The sequence below is a fragment of the Triturus cristatus genome, chromosome 8 (genome assembly GCF_964204655.1).
Source record: "Triturus cristatus chromosome 8, aTriCri1.1, whole genome shotgun sequence".
NCBI classification, from domain to species: Eukaryota; Metazoa; Chordata; class Amphibia; order Caudata; family Salamandridae; genus Triturus; species Triturus cristatus.
Window position 1 is genome coordinate 1682309945 of NC_140591.1, and position 22354 is coordinate 1682332298.

Below are 22354 nucleotides of genomic sequence, written 5' to 3' on the forward strand. Positions count from 1 at the left end.
ACTCTGATGAGGGTAGGCCACTCTAACTTGAGGGTAGGTCACTCTGATTAGGGTAGGCCGCTCTAACTTGAGGGTAGGTCACTCTGATGAGGGTAGGCCGCTCTAACTGGCGGGTAGGTCACTCCAATGAAGCAGACCCACGATGCACATGCTGGCACGCGCTTCTGGCTCCCTTCTTTACTGAGAGGAACGGAGGCCTCTCTTCATGATGTGGACCTAGGATGCATATGCTGGCTCCATGCTCCCTGCTTCACTGACAGGATGTGAGGCCCCTCTGTTTGATGTAGGTACAAGATGTATGTGCTGCTGTGTGACTGCCTGCTTCACTGACGGGCACAGAGGCCTCACTTCCTAGTGTAAACTGAAGATGAACAAATCAAAACATTCACCCCCAGTCAAGAGATCTGGGTTAAATCCATCATTCTTTTGCTCACCATGCCACCCCAGTTTAGACCTGCCATATGCAAATCAGTCTTGACCCTGTGCCTCATGGGAACAGTCTAGCCCGAACTGCCAAGCCAGGTCCTCCCTGGACCGGAAACCAGTGTCCTTGGACCGGTTTCGGGGATTCGCCCCTCTTCAGCCAGGAAAGCTTGATTCCTGTGGCACAGTGAGCCCAGGACCCACGTCTGGGCATACCTGGTGCACTTAGGGCGAGAAAGCAAAAGACACACAACTGATGGACGGAATGCAGAACAAATCAAAACATTCACCCCCAGTCAAGAGATCTGGGTTAAATCCATCATTCTATTGCTCACCTTGCCACCCAAGTTTAGACCTGGCGATATGCAAATCAGTCTTGACCCTTTGCCTCATGGTAACAGTCCAGCCCCAACTGCCAAGCCAGGTCCTCCCTGGAACGGAAACAAGCATCCTAGGACCGGTTTCGGGGTTTCACCCCTCTTCAGCCAGGATAGCTTGATTCCAGTGGCACAGTGAGCCCAGGACCCATGTCTGGACATACCTGGCGCACTAAGGGCGAGAAAGCAAAAGACACACAATTGATGTATGTGCTGGTGCGTGGATGCCTGCTTCACTGACGGGCACAGAGGCCTTTTTAACTAGTGTAAACTGAAGATGTATGTGCTGGTGCGTGGCTGCCTGCTTCACTGACGGGCACGGAGGCCTCTCTTCCTGATGTAGACCCAAGATGCATGTGCTGCTGCTTGCTTAAATGACATGAAGGGAGGCACCTCTATTTGATGTAGGTACAAGATGTATGTGGTGGTGCGTGGCTGCCTGCTTCACTGACAGGAAGCAAGGCCTCTCTCCCTAGTGTAAACTGAAGATGTGTGTGCTGACGCACGGCTGCCTGCTTCACTGACAGGAAGCAGGGCCCCTCTTCGTAGTGTAAACTGAAGATGTATGTGCTGGCTCGGCTGCCTGCTTTACAGACAGGAAGCAGGGCCTCTCTTCCTAGATGTATGTGCTGACGCACGGCTGCCAGCCTCTCTTCCTAGTGTAAACTGAAGATGTATGCGCTGACTTATGGCTGCCTGCTTCACTGACGGGCACTGAGCCCTCTCTTCCTAGTGTAAACTCAAGATGTATGTGCTGACGCACGGCTGCCTGCTTCCCTGACAGGAAGCAGGGCCTCTCTTCCTAGTGTAAACTGAAGATGTATGCGCTGATGCACGGCTGCCTGCTTCACTGACAGGAAGCAGGGCCTCTCTTCCTAGTGTAAACTGAAGATGTATGTGCTGACGCATGGCTGCCTGCCTCCCTGACAGGAAGCTGGGCCTCTCTTCCTAGTGTAAACTGAAGGTGCATGTGGTGCTGCGCGGCTGTCTGCTTCACTGACAGGAAGCAGGGCCTCTCTTCCTAGTGTAAACTGAAGATGTATGCGCTGACGTACGGCTGCCTGCTGGCGCGCGGCTGCCTGCTTCCCTGACAGGAAGCAGGGCCTCTCTTCCTAGTGTAAACTGAAGATGTATGCGCTGACGTACGGCTGCCTGCTTCCCTGACAGGAAGCAGGGCCTCTCTTCCTAGTGTAAACTGAAGATGTATGTGATGGTGCCTATTACTCCTCCCGCGATAAGCTTTAACGGTAATCCTTACGGATCCCTGGGACTTAAGACCAGAGTTTCACAGATAACCTTCACTACGATACACACTCCTTACATACCAGAAATGTCTAATAGTAACATACGACGATGTCACTAATTCCGAACCCAGACAATGTGAACGCGCAACTTCAATTGTCACACGTAATTCCTTACAATCCCGTCTTTCCCGAGAGCAGCATATACACCTTTTCCTGCCCTACTACGGAACTGCTTCCACAGCTTCCAAGTTCCAGAAGCACTACATATAACTCAACATTACGACTCCAACATATAGTATTAGTACATATACCAACAACATCAAAATAAATCAATAATCAATAAGCCAATATACAAGCAATCTTATCTTATCAGATCAAGACAACCATCTACAACCATCCTCTGCTACCAGAGAAATTGATAGAGATCAGGGTATCAAAAATATGCCCACTACCACAGATAGAGTAATCTCACAGTTACACGCACATACATTCATCATACGCTAGGGCCCATTTCACTAACATACGCTCGAATACTCTACCAGCAATAAACCTGTGGGAAGAAAACACCTAAACCACCCTGCATCTATATCTAAGCGATAGGACCTGATTATAGTGGTTGTCCCTAAACATACTCTATAATCTATACAACAATAATCAAAAATGTACACAATAATTGACAAGAAAGAATATTCAACACCATGTTTAAAAGTTATATTGCTTTATCTAAATTAGTCAAAGTAAAATCAATCAGAATAAATCATTTCTCATAATTACCTATTCTAACTAAGTGTCAGAACGGGTCAGGACCAGTCTCTCGGTAAAGTCTCTCAGGACCGAACAGAGTCCTCAGCATCGAACCTCAGCAACGCGTGAAGGTGGCCAAAAGAGTGGGGAGAGCCCTCCCTAAACTAACAGTTTTTATAATGGAAAATACAATAGAAACACACATAAAGTTGGCTGAATAAACTGTATCACCGAGCAGAACGAGAAGGAAGAAATGTAGCTTTGCTACATCTGGAAATCTCCGCTCAGGGAAAGTCACAAGGCATAAACTACGGAACAGGAACCAAGGAAATAAAACATGTAACACTTTTAATCCGATTCCTCCTCGGCCATCGAGCCACAGTTCAGAGTTTCCCTCTAAGGCTCCTTTGTCCTTTGAGAAAGCCAAGGACACTTTCACTTTTCTTGGAGTACACCCAAAGCTGCTGCCGTCCTCATGGAAAATTTCATAGAAGGACTATGGTCAGTTGTCTTCAACCTTTTTCCAGCAGGGGTCCCTCTTGCCACATCACAGAAATATTCACTCGAGGCCAGGCTCCCAAATCAGCCATCATAGATTAGGCCTCCATAGGCCACAATAGACCATCTCAATTTAAAAGAAATAAAACAACGTTAATACAACATAATGATTAAACAGTGTTAACCCCACTAATACCCTTATGTGTGTGCATTTATCTAGCTTTGCGACATAAAAAGCATTAATTCTGACAGCGTTTTGTGCTCAAAATAAATAGCACACAGCAACGTTTAAACATGAAAACTTGCACGTTATTGTAAATACATAAACAGCACACATAAGCTAACCCTCATGTAACTTTCTCTTGTGTTAGGACAAAAAAGTTGATTAGTGAGACATACTTACACAAGACAAATAATTAATTGTTAATTATTAATAAAATTAATAAAACGCATAGACATGCCAGAGCTTCAAAAGCCCCAGAATTTTCTAAAAGAAAACTCTGCTCCAGCAGCAGGACCTCGCTTCCTAGTGTAAACTGAAGATGTATGTGCTGACGCTTGTCTGCCTGCTTCATTGACAGAAAGCGGGGCCTCTCTTCCAAGATGTATGTGCTGGTGCGTGACTACGTGCTTCACTGACAGGAAGCAGGGCCTCTCTTCCTAGTGTAAACTGAAGATGTATGTGCTGACGCATGGCTGCCTGCCTCCCTGACAGGAAGCTGGGCCTCTCTTCCTAGTGTAAACTGAAGATGTATGTGCTGACGCACAGCTGCCTGCTTCCCTGACAGGAAGCAGGGCCTCTCTTCCTAGTGTAAACTGAAGATGTATGCGCTGACGTACGGCTGCCTGCTTCCCTGACAGGAAGCAGGGCCTCTCTTCCTAGTGTAAACTGAAGATGTATGTGCTGGCGCGCGGCTGCCTGCTTCACTGACAGGAAGCAGGACCTCTCTTCATAGGTGCCGATCACGATCCGGTAAAAAATTCCCCCGTGCGACTCGTATCGGGTCTTTTTACCGTACGAATCGTACAAGTGCCGTACGAACTGGCAATCACGATTCGCATGGTAAAAAGTCCATACGACCCGCACCGGGAATCATTCCCCACACGTCCTCGGGTCGGAAAATGTGTCCGACACGTCCTCGGACGATTTACCTTACAAACGTAAAAATCCAAGTCCGACCGAGGAATCACGATCCATCCCGTGCGTCCGAGCCTACAACCGTATGGAAAAAACACCGTCCGCACCGAACACCAATAGCAACCATGGAGACATGTGCCCGCATACGCGCCCAACACTCCCCCCAGCCCCCGTACGTCCGACACGTACCCCCCGTATATGTATACCCCCACCCGTCTATGTACACCCCAGTACGTTCCAGTCGTACCCCCACCCCAGTACGTGTCGTACCACCGTCAATGTAAACCCCCCCACCCCTGTACGTGTCGTACCACCGTCTATGTACACCCCAGTACGTTCCAGTCGCACCCCCACCCCAGTACGTGTCGTACCCCCCGTGTACCTACACCCCAGTACGTTCGAGCCACACCCCCACCCCAGTACGTGTCACAGCCCCGTCTACCTACACCCCAGTACGTTCCAGTCGTACCCCCACCCCAGTACGTGTCGTACCACCGTCAATGTACACCCCCCCACCCCTGTACGTGTCGTACCACCGTCAATGTACACCCCCCCACCCCTGTACGTGTCGTACCACCGTCTATGTACACCCCAGTACGTTCCAGTCGTACCCCCACCCCAGTACGTGTCGTACCACCGTCAATGTACACCCCCCCACCCCTGTACGTGTCGTACCACCGTCAATGTACACCCCCCACCCCTGTACGTGTCGTACCACCGTCTATGTACACCCCCCCACCCCTGTACGTGTCGTACCACCGTCTATGTACACCCCCCCACCCCTGTACGTGTCGTACCACCGTCTATGTACACCCCAGTACGTTCCAGTCGCACCCCCACCCCAGTACGTGTCGTACCCCCGTGTACCTACACCCCAGTACGTTCGAGCCACACCCCCACCCCAGTACGTGTCACAGCCCCGTCTACCTACACCCCAGTACGTTCCAGTCGTACCCCCACCCCAGTACGTGTCGTACCACCGTCAATGTACACCCCCCCACCCCTGTACGTGTCGTACCACCGTCAATGTACACCCCCCACCCCTGTACGTGTCGTACCACCGTCTATGTACACCCCCCCACCCCTGTACGTGTCGTACCACCGTCTATGTACACCCCCCCACCCCTGTACGTGTCGTACCACCGTCCATGTACACCCCAGTACGTTCCAGTCGTACCCCCACCCCAGTACGTGTCGTACCACCGTCAATGTACACCCCCCCACCCCTGTACGTGTCGTACCACCGTCAATGTACACCCCCCCACCCCTGTACGTGTCGTACCACCGTCTATGTACACCCCAGTACGTTCCAGTCGTACCCCCACCCCAGTACGTGTCGTACCACCGTCAATGTACACCCCCCCACCCCTGTACGTGTCGTACCACCGTCAATGTACACCCCCCCACCCCTGTACGTGTCGTACCACCGTCAATGTACACCCCCCACCCCTGTACGTGTCGTACCACCGTCTATGTACACCCCCCACCCCTGTACGTGTCGTACCACCGTCTATGTACACCCCAGTACGTTCCAGTCGTACCCCCACCCCAGTACGTGTCGTACCACCGTCAATGTACACCCCCCCACCCCAGTACGTGTCGTACCACCGTCAATGTACACCCCCCCACCCCTGTACGTGTCGTACCACCGTCAATGTACACCCCCCCACCCCTGTACGTGTCGTACCACCGTCTATGTACACCCCAGTACGTTCCAGTCGTACCCCCACCCCAGTACGTGTCGTACCACCGTCAATGTACACCCCCCCACCCCTGTACGTGTCGTACCACCGTCAATGTACACCCCCCACCCCTGTACGTGTCGTACCACCGTCTATGTACACCCCCCCACCCCTGTACGTGTCGTACCACCGTCTATGTACACCCCAGTACGTTCCAGTCGTACCCCCACCCCAGTACGTTCCTGGCGCACCCCCAACACAACCTCCTAAGTACGGAGCGCACCCCATGCCCCAACATCACAACCGCATGTACGAGTCGTACAAAGCCACACACAAGGACCAAATCGTACAACCAAATGGCCCATGTACACACCGTACACACGCTCAAAACGCACGTACACAACAAGGACAAAACAAAACAACTCAACAATACACCATTCGAAAGGCACACAGCCACTAAACATGGCCAACAACCACTAAAATAACACAATCACTGACCTGCAACTGTCAAAAACAAACAGAGGCCCAATACACCACCACTCCTTATAACACACCCACCCAAAATTCAAACACTGCCACACCCACCCATGGACCAATAAAAAGGGCCCACACACACAAACCATGAGCCTTTGCAACAGACCCACTGCTGCCAGACACCACAGAACCAGACTACAAGCGACACCACATCTTACACTTGCACACCTTCACACGACCACCCTCACAAACACCCTCTCATCACATTCACACACACACACAACCATCCACACCCCCCCCCAACATCCACACACCCCCCACACCCACACCATCCCCACCCACACCCCTCACCATGCCCACTACCAAGAATCCAAAGTTCAGTCACCGAGAGTTGGAGGTCCTTGTTGATCAAATCCTCAGAGTCGAGCCACAGATCTTTGGAACATTGGTCAGAAGCACCAGCCAGGCAGCCAAAACAGCCATGTGGCAGACCATCGTCGATGCTGTGAATGCTGTTGCGGACACCAGGAGGACCAAGCAGGATTGCCAGAACAGGTGGTACGATCTGCGGAGGAGGGTCAGAGCCAAGAGACAGGAGGAACACGACCAGGCCAACGCCACCGGAGGAGGGCCCTCCCGCAGACCCGTACAGTACCATCCCTGGGAGGAGAGGTTGATGGCCATACTGCCGGTGGAGGCAGTTGAAGGAGTAGAAGGACTCCGAGACCCGGGTGAGTACACAAACAACGCACCTCACATGGGGGGAACTGCAACCACAACCAAAATTAATAACAGGCACGCAAACACCACAAGCCATCGCATTACTCAACCACACTCCATGAGCAGGCACATGCCACTGCTGCCACCATGCCCCATGCACCCAGCTGGACAATGTCAAGTCACAGGCCACAGAAGACAACAACACATGACACGGTAACCCGGATGGCGGGAGTGTGGGCACCAAGAATCACATAGTGCGACTCCAAAGCAGACAACAATGCCCTCTGCCCATATGGCCTAGGTCACAGCCAGACAAACACTGTGTCCCAACACAGGAATGACTTGCCAGCAAATGGCGGATGCCTTGCATCAACACATGGGGGTGAAGGCACTGTTTTGCACATGCCAGCAGCTAATGAACAGCCAACAGTGTGAAAGAGTGGCAGCACACACCACCACAGCAGCAGCGCACAGACACACAGCAGACAAAATGGGTGCCTGGAGATCAGAAACAAACTCACATCAACAGGCCAAGGGCCACTCAAAGATCTGCTAACAGTGTGTGCCCAGGAAGCTGGGCCAAGGTGACAGAGGGTGACACACGGAGGGAGGGAGAGGGGGACACAGAGGGAGGGAGAGGGGGACTGAGAGGGAGGGAGACACAGGAAGATGGACAGAGGGAGGAGGCTGACACACAGAGGGAGGGAGAGGGGGACAGAGAGGGAGGGAGAGGGGGACAGAGAGGGAGGGAGACACAGGAAGATGGACAGAGGGAGGAGGCCGACACACAGAGGGAGGGAGAGGGGGACAGAGAGGGAGGGAGAGGGGGACAGAGAGGGAGGGAGAGGGGGACAGAGAGGGAGGGAGACACAGGAAGATGGACAGAGGGAGGAGGCTGACACACAGAGGGAGGGAGAGGGGGACACAGAGGGAGGGAGACACAGGAAGATGGACAGAGGGAGGAGGCTGACACACAGAGGGAGGGAGAGGGGGACACAGAGGGAGGGAGACACAGGAAGATGGACAGAGGGAGGAGGCTGACACACAGAGGGAGGGAGAGGGGGACACAGAGGGAGGGAGAGGGGGACACAGAGGGAGGGAGAGGGGGACTGAGAGGGAGGGAGACACAGGAAGATGGACAGAGGGAGGAGGCTGACACACAGAGGGAGGGAGAGGGGGACAGAGAGGGAGGGAGAGGGGGACAGAGAGGGAGGGGGACACAGGAAGATGGACAGAGGGAGGAGGCTGACACACAGAGGGAGGGAGAGGGGGACAGAGAGGGAGGGAGAGGGGGACAGAGAGGGAGGGAGACACAGGAAGATGGACAGAGGGAGGAGGCTGACACACAGAGGGAGGGAGAGGGGGACACAGAGGGAGGGAGACACAGGAAGATGGACAGAGGGAGGAGGCTGACACACAGAGGGAGGGAGAGGGGGACAGAGAGGGAGGGAGAGGGGGACAGAGAGGGAGGGGGACACAGGAAGATGGACAGAGGGAGGAGGCTGACACACAGAGGGAGGGAGAGGGGGACAGAGAGGGAGGGAGAGGGGGACAGAGAGGGAGGGAGAGGGGGACAGAGAGGGAGGGAGACACAGGAAGATGGACAGAGGGATGAGGCTGACACACAGAGGGAGGGAGAGGGGGACAGAGAGGGAGGGAGACACAGGAAGATGGACAGAGGGAGGAGGCTGACACACAGAGGGAGGGAGAGGGGGACACAGAGGGAGGGAGACACAGGAAGATGGACAGAGGGAGGAGGCTGACACACAGAGGGAGGGAGAGGGGGACACAGAGGGAGGGAGACACAGGAAGATGGACAGAGGGAGGAGGCTGACACACAGAGGGAGGGAGAGGGGGACACAGAGGGAGGGAGAGGGGGACACAGAGGGAGGGAGAGGGGGACTGAGAGGGAGGGAGACACAGGAAGATGGACAGAGGGAGGAGGCTGACACACAGAGGGAGGGAGAGGGGGACAGAGAGGGAGGGAGAGGGGGACAGAGAGGGAGGGGGACACAGGAAGATGGACAGAGGGAGGAGGCTGACACACAGAGGGAGGGAGAGGGGGACAGAGAGGGAGGGAGAGGGGGACAGAGAGGGAGGGAGAGGGGGACAGAGAGGGAGGGAGACACAGGAAGATGGACAGAGGGAGGAGGCTGACACACAGAGGGAGGGAGAGGGGGACACAGAGGGAGGGAGACACAGGAAGATGGACAGAGGGAGGAGGCTGACACACAGAGGGAGGGAGAGGGGGACAGAGAGGGAGGGAGAGGGGGACAGAGAGGGAGGGGGACACAGGAAGATGGACAGAGGGAGGAGGCTGACACACAGAGGGAGGGAGAGGGGGACAGAGAGGGAGGGAGAGGGGGACAGAGAGGGAGGGAGAGGGGGACAGAGAGGGAGGGAGACACAGGAAGATGGACAGAGGGAGGAGGCTGACACACAGAGGGAGGGAGAGGGGGACACAGAGGGAGGGAGACACAGGAAGATGGACAGAGGGAGGAGGCTGACACACAGAGGGAGGGAGAGGGGGACACAGAGGGAGGGAGACACAGGAAGATGGACAGAGGGAGGAGGCTGACACACAGAGGGAGGGAGAGGGGGACACAGAGGGAGGGAGAGGGGGACACAGAGGGAGGGAGAGGGGGACACAGAGGGAGGGAGAGGGGGACAGAGAGGGAGGGAGAGGGGGACAGAGAAGGAGGGAGACACAGGGAGAGCAAATCAGTCCTTTGGTGTGTGGGAATGTCTGCTCGTCAGCAGGTGGACTGCGTGCATGTAGACAAGGGTGCCCAGTGCCAGAACCCCCCCTCTTCATCATGGCAAAACGCACGGCCATGTTACAACCTGTACACGAGCACAAGGACAGCCACCTGCATCATATGAGTGTGTGGATCCACTCCATGTGCACATGTACAGTGCTACAAGGAAGGCGCAAACGCATAGCTCGGCACACATGCACACTCCACTGCTGACTGCAGTCACACTTGACGCAGCAAGTAAGACTGTGCCACACATAGTTAAAGGGGCCAAATTGGTGCCCAAGGGACACACACATGCACAAGTGCACTGTGAGTGGAATGCAAGACAGATCCTAATTCCAAGAGGAAATGTGCCAACTTTGTAACGGATGAAACATGGATGTTGCATGGATCAAAAGTAACATTGTCTCTCTCACACACAGGTCAACGTCGTGCTGCACCCCCCAACACTGGGGGGGAACACTCACAGGACCCGGATCTGCAGGAGACCGATCCCACCGGCAGCGACCACTCTCACCACTCTGCGGACGACCCCGACCGACCTGGCCCCTCTGGTGTCCAACCACCTGCAGCACCTGCGTCAGGTACAACCGTGCCAACCACCACCCCCACTCCTGCCACATCCCAGGAGACACCCAGGATCCCTGCCCCAACACCACAATGCAGCCAGGCTCGCCAGGAGGGACACGGTGTCCCGGGCACCCAGGAGGAGGCAGGCGACAACGCCAATGCCACCCCTCAGGGGTCCCGGAGACCCCATGTGCCCACAAGTGCAGGCCAGACGCAAGTGGGCAGGGGTGGTGGGAGTGGAGAGCGGCGGAGGCGCGAGCCTGACCAGTTGGCTGGGGATCCGGTATTTTCCCATGTCCGTAACATCCTGGACTCATACCGGCAGGACACCACGGGCATGGCCCAGGTTGTGTCCGTCCTCGAGGGGATCAAGGTCCAGCAGGCCCAGCAACATGCGGAGCTAATAGCCTGTCTACAGCTACACCAACGGAGGATGGAGGACAGACAGGCTGAGCAAGTGACGGCGTCCCAGGGGATTCACGCTGAACTCCGTCGGATGGCCGACACCATGGCCGACCCTCCCTGTGCCAGAAGGCGGAGAACATCACCACCCACAGGGAGGGATCATGAGGAGGAGGAGGAAACATCCGACGGAGCATCCCAGACGTCGTCACGGCCTGCTGCTGAGGTTCCCCGCAGGAAGCCGGGTCGTCCACGGAAAGGACCGTGAGGGTGGCTGCTACATCACCATCTCCCAGGACACCTGGCCTGGCACCTGGCCCACTGGAGCAACAGCATCACAGCATCAAGAGACATTCTCTGCCACATGGCCCTGCTGGTCACTGGCTGACCAATGTTGACAAAGACTGTGGCATGGACTCTGAGGATTTCCAATGGCAAGGACACCAACTCCCCTACTGAACTTTGGATTCCCTAATCCCGGAAAGGCCCTCACTTGGCCCCCCCCCCCCAATAATAAATCACACTATTAAGAGTAGATGCCTGCTGGTAGCATTATTACCTAACATGTGTCTTGTACAGTCTAAACATGCCTGAGTCATCTGTTCACTTCAACCATCCACACCCTGGGGCCTGAGTCTGGCACAGGACACATGGGTCACAGTTTTCTAGGCAAGACAGACATGGAGCACCATACACACCCGTGATGGTCAGAACCAGCTGAGGGGGTGGCCGAACAACCGTGCTGACAGACACATTGAGTACAGCAACAGTCATGCGCAGAGGTCAGGGATCCTGGCCCGTGTCCTGGGGGGCACCCAGGTACGTGTAGACAGGTGGCAGAACCATGTCCTGCAAGCTTGAGTCCGGTGGATGCAGAGAATGGGGTCATGGACAACGTTGGATGCATGGGGATGGCACATGTCACAATACCCACACAGTCATGGACATCATGCCCATTACACAGTCTCAGCACACACACACAGCTTGCATCTTGCCACTCGACACATTGACACATAGCCACAATCAGGGAATACCATGCCAGACATGCAGGATGCACCGTGCCAACACACCAGCATTGACTGAGAAGAGGCACCTTGGAGGCATAGGGACACCTTTAATAGTCATGTGTTTGGGATTGCAGAGGCAACTTGAAGTACACATGAACACATCATGTGGAGTAACATGTGGCTCCAACACTGGCACCCCCCTTCTGCAGCACAAATGCGTGATAGCCATGGAACTGGCACACAAGTGTCGGATAATAGCTAAATACCCACAGCTGCTCACGGAGAGCCTGCCATACACCATACATCCGCTGATGTGGAAGTCCCACGCCATGTCAAGACAATGTTAACCGTATGTGTCCGAGGGCAGTGTCACACACATTGATGCCTTCATCACAATCCACCATCCCATCACTGATGACTGACAACCAGGCAGCCCATCTATTCAGGTGTACCCAGCTGCATGTCGTGTCCCATGGGGATGCCACATGTCTGCAGAGGACCCAAACCCCGACCGGGGCAGTGTGCACACATCGTGAACAACTGCCACACCCAATACACCCCAGATGCATCCCTTACCCCATGGAGACTTCCAAACGTGTCCGTGCCTGTAACGCTGAGTCAGCCCACGATGCCATGTCCATGAGGAATAGCAGTGCCACAACAATGCAACCAGCAAACGGCATGCGCAGGTACCTGGGGAAGAGAGACACACAAGAAGTCAGCCACAAGAAGCACAGCCACTTGCATGTGCATGTACTCGACACATGTATGTATGACAACATGCTAGGTCACAATTATGTCTGGGGAAATACTACCATCACTGCCACCATCACTCCAGTGACACACCCACACACACCTCTGACCCACGTGCCATACATGCAGGTGGAGACACACATCACAACGCATGCCACACGGGGACCAATGCGTGCACACTCAGACCCTGGTACTCACCACTAAGCAAAGAAGTCGCGTATGAGCCGAGTCCGGATGTCCTCTTGCGGCTCCACATCCTCCACATCACTAGCCCCATTGCCAAGCCCTTCGTCCTCCACGGGTGGATGGTCCTCGTCATCTTGATCCAGGATGAGGGGCACAGCTCTTTCAACTGCCATGTTGTGCAGCATGCAGCAGACCATGAAGATCTTGCAGACCTTCGCCGGGGCATATGGGAGTGCGCCGCCGGTCTTGTGGAGGCACCGGAATCGGCTCTTCAGCATGCCAAACGTCCTCTCTATCACTCGCCTTGTCCGGCCATGGGCGGTGTTGTAGCGGAGCTGGGCCGGCGTGATGGGGTTGCGGAGAGGTGTCAGCAGCCAAGGCATGTTGGGATAGCCAGCGTCCCCTAAATGGAAAGCACATGGATATCGTTAGAACAGGCGAAGCGGTAGTGCTGCTCGGCCAAACAGAATACAGGACAGACAGACTGTACCCACCAACAACACATGCACGTTCGTTGCGCAGCTGCATCATCATATCAGGCATCCCGCTACGCCTCATGATGTAGGCATCGTGTGCTGATCCTGGAAAACGAGCACAGACATGTGAAATCACCATGTTGGACAGACACACCACAAGGGCATTGATGGAGTGGTAGTGCTTCCGATTGCGGTACGCCACCTCCCGTGCGTGTGGTGGTACCAAACCTACATGTGTCCCATCTATGGACCCAATGACATGGGGCATCCCTCCCAGGGCATAGAAACCACGTTTGACCTCAGTCATCTGTTCAGGGGTTGGGAACTTGATGAAGTCATCCAGGTGAATCAACATGGCCTCCAAGAAATCATGCAGCACACCGCTGAACATGCTCTGGGACATGCCACCAACATGAGCTATGGTATATTGGAAGGTACCCGTGGCAAGGAAATGTAGGGCAGCCATTACCTTCAGCTGGGGTGTCAGTGCCGTAGGATACCTGTGCTGCGGTTGCAGGTGTGGTGCCAGTCTCGCCGTCAGCTCCAGAATCAACGGTTGGGTGAAGCGGTAGAGCCGGATCCTGTCATTCTCCTGCATGGTGGCCAAGTCTGGAATTCTTCGGGCAACAGGAGGCGCTCTGCAGTAATTTGGAAGTGACAAGGAAGAGTGAGTGCACTACGAGAACAACTCATGTCTACTGAGCACATGTAAATCTGCCAATACACACATGCCACATAGGGAGTCAGGCATGTGCTACATGCCCAGGACACGTATGGATGCAAGGTGACACTCCTTCCAAGACCCAGCTACACACGGTGATTGAGAACCTCCCCATGCCACGCCATGGGAATAGCTGTGTCCCAGTGCAAGTGAACAGCCCGACGCAAGACAGAAGTGACATACACCCACACATCAGCAGAAGTAGGATGCCGATTGTAGAGACTGGTAGCGGAACACCGGAGCCACAGGTCACATGACATTACACTAGGCCTGCCCACACACCTTGCCATGAAGGTGCACATGTCATGACTCACCACACATTCCTTGTGAGGATGCTGACATGGCCTTGTCACGCTACTCCGTGTCCCATGCATACATGTGCACCTCACATCAGATACCACATGTGGCATGGTGTGCGGAACAGTGTGCAATGACAATCTACACACAGACACATGTTGGTTGCTGCAACGGCTGCAGATTTTGAGGGTGCTACAACATCAACCTGATGTAAATCCCGGACACATAAATGACATAGTCACATTGTGCACTGTGGGTAGTGACAAGTCAGGTGTCATGACCCCTGTACCGGGCATCATGGGACACTTCCGTGTGTTGGTGTCCGTGCCATGCCAGTGACGCTCACCCCAAGTGCGCAGTACGACATGCACACATGTCAAAGGAGTCAAGGGCATGCCTGGCACACATTGCACCCTCACACAGTACACCTGTACACATCTCATCATACATCTGGTGCCTCCTCCACTCAGGAGGCATGTTCCACATCACAGCCTGTCACACCTGTGCCCCACACATGTAGTAATGCACAGACGATGCCTTGATGTCCATTCCTGGACAAGTATGTCCATCCATGGACAAGTATGTCCGCCCTATTCCTACCTGTGTGTCGACTATCACCACAGTGATGTGTACAAACCGGCGTACTGCTGCTAAGAGAGCCTGTGTATGTTCCCCAATCACTGTGGGAGTGCTGCCGTATGTGTACCCATCGTGATGGCGAGCGTACAGGCATTTGTACGGTCCGTACCACAACGAGTACGCATACGCGTGCAGACCCATAGTGATAGTGAGCGTACATGCGAGTGTACGGCCCTCTCACTATGGGTCTGCACGCGTATGCGTACTCGTTGTGGTACGGACCGTACAAATGCCTGTACGCTCACTATCACTATGGTTCTGCACGCGTATGCGTACTCGTTGTGGTACGGACCGTACAAATGCCTGTACGCTCACTATCACTATGGTTCTGCACGCGTATGCGTACACGTAGTGGTACGGACCGTACACTCGCATCTACGCTCACTATCACTATGGTTCTGCACGCGTATGCGTACACGTAGTGGTACGGACCGTACACTCGCATCTACGCTCACTATCACTACGGGTACACAGACCCATAGTGATAGTGAGCGTACAGGCATTTGTACGGTCCGTACCACAACGAGTACGCATACGCGTGCAGACCCATAGTGAGAGGGCCGTACACTCGCATCTACGCTCACTATCACTATGGTTCTGCACGCGTATGCGTACACGTAGTGGTACGGACCGTACACTCGCATCTACGCTCACTATCACTATGGTTCTGCACGCGTATGCGTACACGTAGTGGTACGGACCGTACACTCGCATGTACGCTCACTATCACTACGGGTACACAGACCCATAGTGATAGTGAGCGTACAGGCATTTGTACGGTCCGTACCACTACGTGTACGCATACGCGTGCAGACCCATAGTGATAGTGAGCGTACATGCGTGTGTACGGTCCGTACCACAACGAGTACGCATACGCGTGCAGACCCATAGTGAGAGGGCCGTACACTCGCATCTACGCTCACTATCACTATGGTTCTGCACGCGTATGCGTACACGTAGTGGTACGGACCGTACACTCGCATCTACGCTCACTATCACTATGGTTCTGCACGCGTATGCGTACACGTAGTGGTACGGACCGTACACTCGCATGTACGCTCACTATCACTACGGGTACACAGACCCATAGTGATAGTGAGCGTACAGGCATTTGTACGGTCCGTACCACTACGTGTACGCATACGCGTGCAGACCCATAGTGATAGTGAGCGTACATGCGTGTGTACGGTCCGTACCACTACGTGTACGCATACGCGTGCAGAACCATAGTGATTTTGAACGTAGGCATGCATGTACGGGCCGTTGCCATGCATTTGGGGTGCCCTAGGGCCCGGAAACGCACCGTACCTGTGTGTGATTCTCCTAATTACATAGGGGACAAGTATTAAGGCCTACATGCATGCTGGTTGTCATGGCGACCAGGTTCAAATTTCGATTTTGTTCTGGAAGGTGCACAGCAGAAGTCAGTTGGAATTCTTCTACTTTGTTGCAATGTGTTTGTGGGGCTGACATCATGCAGGAGAATGAAACCGATAGAGAACCCACAGACTGCTAGGTTTGAAGGGATTGGTGGAAACATAGGATGCAAATGTGAGTGACCAATCACTCTGTACTCCTGTGCATGAGACTGGGCAGAAGGCCACATATAAGGCAGCCAGGTCCCATGAGGGATTACTTGCCTGCACATCTTTGCATTTGTCGACCAAGCTGCTGCTACTGATTCCCTGGAACCATGTCAAGGGCTGTGGAGAGGACACAGCCATTCACCCTGGAGGAGAACATGGCTCTGCTGGATGTGATCCTCCCACAGTACCCCATGCTGTATGGGCGACCAGGGTATCAGGTGAGTGCATAGGCCACTGCCACAGACTGTCCCTATGTTGTGACTGTGTCTTCAGGCATTGTGACCCGGTGTGACACACATGCCATGTACTGTCGGGGGGGTACCAGGGGGGGGGTGCCTGATGTCTCCCAGCAGTGCCCTGAGACAGGAGGGGTGTGTGCAGAGTCCTCCCAGCAGTGCCCTGAGACAGGAGGTGTGTGTGCAGAGTCCTCCCAGCAGTGCCCTGAGACAGGAGGGGTGGGGGCCTATCACTCCCAGCAGTGCCCTGAGACAGGAGGGGTGGGGGCCTATCACTCCCAGCAGTGCCCTGAGACAGGAGGGGTGGGGGCCTATCACTCCCAGCAGTGCCCTGAGACAGGAGGGGTGGGGGCCTGTCACTCCCAGCAGTGCCCTGTGACAGGAGGGGTGGGGGCCTATCACTCCCAGCAGTGCCCTGAGACAGGAGGGGTGTGTGCAGAGTCCTCCCAGCAGTGCCCTGAGACAGGAGGGGTGGGGGCCTATCACTCCCAGCAGTGCCCTGAGACAGGAGGGGTGGGGGCCTATCACTCCCAGCAGTGCCCTGAGACAGGAGGTGTGGGTGTGATGCACAGTGTGAGCCTTGATCATTGATTGTGACATTGCCATCATTCCACCTGAGTACCCACTATGGCACGTACTGCCTTTTCCCTCACCAGAGGATGATGTCCCTATGACAGAGGTGCAATGCGTTGGCTGCATTACATGCCATGTAGTAACCAGCTATTATGTTCACATATGTCTCTCTGTGACATGTGGCTGGTGTATTGATGTGGTGTCACTTGTACTTCCTCACAGGTAGGCGCCACTGCCAAGGAGCAGATCTGGCTGACCGCCGTCAGTGCCGTGAGGCGTGTGGATGGTCGGAGGCGGAGCCTGTCCCAGGTGAGGAAACGCTGGCAGGATATCCGGTGCTGGACGCGGAGGATTGCACGGCTCCTGCTGGGGGACTCACCTGAGAGCCACAAGAACCGCGGCCGCCGCCGTCTGACCCACCTCCACAGGCGTGTGCTGCCGGTGGTCTTTCCAGACCTGGAGAGGCGCTTACAGGCGATGCAGCAGGCGGAAGGGGGTAGGTACATGTGCGTTTGTTGTGTGTCACCGGCATTTGTAAGGGCACAGTGGCATTAATTCACTGGCAGGGTTTAAAGGTGCTGTGCCCATCCAGTTTGCCCAAGTGTAGCGCTGCGCCCCTGCCACCCTTCCCCTCCTTGCAATGTGTTCCCTGGTCTGTGTGTAGTCACTCCTTCACAAGGTAATGTAGGCTGGCGCTTTGTCCACGAGAACAATGACTGTAGCATCATGGGTGGTGGTGGTGGGTAACAGGTTGTGGGACCTTGCCTGTGAACTGTCAAGTTCACTGCATGTGGGTTCCATGTCAGTTGGCACTGATGCTGGCTCCAGACATGGGAGTTGGTCTCTCATGTGTCATGCCTTACAGCGCGCATGTCCTATGTAGTGGCCTGTGACATGATGTGCATGAGTGTGCGCTACGCATAGTGCAGGGATGGTGACGTGTGTAGCAGTCATTCCCATTCAGTAGCATGTAGTTGCGTGCCCAATACTGTCCCCTGGGGCACCTTATCCTCAGTGTTGTTTGTGTCATCATCAACGTGGACACTCTCACTGTCTACAGCGTAGGTTGTGCTCTGTGCCATTGTCCCCTGTCACCATGTATATAGACGTGCTATTATGTACAGGTGTCCACTGTGCAGCCTGACCTGATTGTCCCTCTTCATACTCACAGTTGCCAGTGCCTGTGTGTCTTGTTATACTCATCTGAGGATGGGCACTGGTACCTCATTATTTGTACAGGCGCACCTTTGCTGTTTTGCGTCCAATCTTGCCTTTTGCCTGCCACTGTGTTTATCACCCAGACTATGAGATGTTGGTGCCACCTGTGTCTCAGCAATTAGCATCGTGTGGGGGTTGCTTGGGGCGGGCAATGCCTATGTGTCAAATCCTGATTCCTAATTGCTGGGTCTGGACAGTGTGTGATGTTACTGGACACACACGCAAGGTGCAGTGACCGAGTTATGTTGGGCATGTTTGCAGCATTACCTATGCAGCATGTGTCTCAAGTTCATGGATATTGTCCCTGGTCATAGGTATTTTCACAAACGCTGTGTGGTGCAGAGGCAGTGCAGGATTGTCCCCAGGGCCTGGGTGCTATGTCAGACTCCGTTTCCTGTCATCAGCTATTGTCTCATGCTCTCCATGGTATTTCAGTGGCATGGTGGCTCAACCAACTGTGTTTCATGCCCTACATCGGTACCTTGTTTTGCAGATGTTAGGGATCTGCCTCTTCAGGCTATGCAATGTTGACTATGTAGATTGGACTCATGTGACAGATGTGTACAGGTGTCTGATTAATTTCTGTCTCTCCACCCTGCCCACAGCATCGTCGGGGGACACAGAGGGAGACATGGACACGGACCAGGCGGAGGGACCGAGCACCAGTGGCAGCCGTGACATCGGGGCTGGCACATCGAGTGGGACAGAGGCGGAGGATAGTGTGGCCGAGGACCTGTCGACTGGCACATCAGACTACGAAGCTGACAGGTCTGAGGAGGATGTCTCAGAGTTGGCGGAGGCTGCACCAGCAGCTGACAGTGGAACAACACCTGCCACCGCCCCCTCAGTTCCCACCAACCGCCTCCCACTTGCTCGTGTCCCTTCCCAGCGTGCCCGGTCACCGCATGTCTCCTTCCTGCCAGGCACCGCACCCCCTGCCCCTGTCTCCACTGCTGCCGCCAATGCTGAGTCTATGGACATCCAGCGGCAAATGCAGGTTGGTCAGGCTGCGATCCTGAATGTCCTCCATTCCCACGGGAAAACCCTCACCAACATCGAGGCATTCTTGGAGGGCATTCATTCTTTGCAGGCTGACCAACGCAACTTGCTGAGGTCCCTAGACTCCACACTGACTGCAGCAGTGGGTCTCCTGCAGCGCGACCTCCCCCCACCTACCCCTGCCCCATCCACACTTCCCACTTCCATGCCTGTCCCACGTACACCCAGACGTCGGCATGCACCCACCACAACAGACACAGGCACCACACCAGCAGGGAAGGTCCACCGCACTCCTCCTGACACGCACACACAGGGTGAGATAGGCACACCCACTGGGTCGGGGGGCAAACGTGTGACACGCAGCCAGAGTGGGAGTCCGCATTCCACACAATCCACTCCCTCCAAATCCCCTCCCCTCAGCTCTCCTGGCCACATCTCCCCCAAGGACTCCTTCATGGCCGCTCTGTCCCTGAGCCCCACAGTTACGCCACCACGCAAGCGGTCAAGGAAGTCCTCGGTCAGGGTGGTTGAGTCTCCCCCCCTGTCTCCACCCTCCCCCGGTGGCGCTGCAACCCATCTCTCTGAACCCCCCCCCTCCTTGGGGCCTGAGGTCACTTCGGGTGCAGGGGACTCCCTGGAGGACCTTGCTAAGGTGTGTAGTGCCATCCTGGCCTCCGCCTTTGGCCATGACACACCCCCTGTGGTTGAGTCCTCCATCCCTGCACCCACAACGCCGCCCCTTTGCCCTGATGTCCCTGCGGTGCCTGTTGCTTCCCCCCCCCCTGATGCCCTCACCAGTATGGAAGACGATGCCATTTGACTGTGCAGGCAAGGTAGGGGACACACATCCCACTGTGTCCCCCATGCAGCTGGGAATAATTGACTGCCCTATGGCCTTTGTTGACTTTGAACTGCCTTTGATCCACGGACATTGTGCTCATGCTGAATAAAGCTTATTTTTTTTTTCATTATCACACTCCTGCTATGGTGGTATTGGTGTTGGTGGGGCTGCTACATTGTTTTGGGTGGTGTTTAAGGCTTTGGGTGTGTGGGATTTGTAGTAGTGTTCTGCTCTTTGGGGCCACCCTAGGATCTGTGTGCCATCACAAGGTGTTGGCTAACTTCCTTAGGTCATGTCAGCAGTTACTGCATGGTTCAATTGTCCCAGGGTGTATTCCTTCCTCTGTGTACCCAGTTTCTTCCCTGCAGGGTGTTCCCAATGTTTAGCGCAGAGCTGTGTGTACATGAGCTGTGTGTGTGACGGAGCCCTTCTACTTTGGCCATGCATGCATGGCCATGTCTCCACCTGCAACAATCGTGGCATCCTTGGTGATCACTGTACTTGTGTGTGGAGTCAGTTGACATGAGTTCATGGGGACATGTTCCCTTGTAGGCAGTATGGATGTGGGTAATTGTGGCATCACACACATGTGTTACACCCCTCCTGGGTGTGGACACTGCTGGGAGGACTCTGCACCCACCCCTCCTGGGTCTGGACACTGCTGGGAGGACTCTGCACACACCCCTCCTGTCTCTGGGCACTGCTGGGAGGACTCTGCACCCACCCCTCCTGGGTCTGGACACTGCTGGGAGGACTCTGCACACACCCCTCCTGGGTCTGGACACTGCTGGGAGGACTCTGCACACACCCCTCCTGTCTCAGGGCACTGCTGGGAGGACTCACCACCCACCCCTCCTGTCTCAGGGCACTGCTGGGAGGTCTCTGCACCCACCCCTCCTGGGTCTGGACACTGCTGGGAGGACTCTGCACACACCCCTCCTGTCTCTGGGCACTGCTGGGAGGACTCACCACCCACCCCTCCTGGGTCTGGACACTGCTGGGAGGACTCTGCACCCACCCCTCCTGTCTCTGGGCACTGCTGGGAGGACTCACCACCCACCCCTCCTGTGTCTGGGCACTGCTGGGAGGACTCTGCACCCACCCCTCCTGTGTCAGGGCACTGCTGGGAGGACTCTGCACCCACCCCTCCTGTGTCAGGGCACTGCTGGGAGGACTCTGCACCCACCCCTCCTGTGTCAGGGCACTGCTGGGAGGACTCCACACCCACCCCTCCTGTCTCAGGGCACTGCTGGGAGGTCTCTGCACCCACCCCTCCTGTCTCAGGGCACTGCTGGGAGGACTCCACACCCACCCCTCCTGTGTCTGGGCACTGCTGGGAGGACTCTGCACCCACCCCTCCTGTGTCAGGGCACTGCTGGGAGTGATGGGCACCCACCCCTCCTGTCTCAGGGCACTGCTGGGAGGACTCCACACCCACCACTCCTGTCTCAGGGCACTGCTGGGTGGACTCTGCACACACACCTCCGATTTCTGGATATGTGCGCTTGGCACATACACGGTGGGGTTACGCACACTGCATTAGAGGTGAGGGTACGAGTCTACTGACACTGGTGTGGTGGGGGTACGCTCCGTACGTCCGCGGGTGTGGGTACGGGTCGTACTTACACTGTTGGGCTGGGGGTACGCTCCGTACGTCCGCGGGTGGGGATACGGGTCGTACTTACACTGTTGGGCTGGGGGTACGCTCCGTCCGTCCGCGGGTGGGGGTACGGGTCGTACTTACACTGTTGGCATGGGGGGTACGCTCCGTACGTCCGCGGGTGGGGGTAC

At 55.2% G+C, this 22354-nt stretch overlaps 2 protein-coding genes across 3 annotated transcripts in view; both read left to right on the plus strand.

Annotated features, from left to right (window-relative positions):
• LOC146808596 (tyrosinase-like) overlaps positions 1-22354 on the plus strand; it is a 414148-nt gene that overhangs the window by 122745 nt on the left and 269049 nt on the right. The window lies entirely within an intron of this gene.
• LOC146808597 (uncharacterized) lies at positions 1078-20697 on the plus strand. The gene is made up of 3 exons (XM_085620673.1): positions 1078-1089; positions 17728-18001; positions 19329-20697. Exons 1-3 carry the CDS (start codon positions 1078-1080, stop codon positions 20540-20542), a joined length of 1500 nt encoding a protein of 499 aa, XP_085476799.1. The 3' UTR covers positions 20543-20697.

What these genes read in the sequence shown, in the direction of transcription:
- LOC146808597 (XM_085620673.1), top strand. An exon ending in GATGCAGCAGGCGGAAGGGG is followed by an intron (nt 18,002 to 19,328) that starts GTAGGTACATGT and finishes CCCTGCCCACAG; the next exon opens with CATCGTCGGGGGACACAGAG.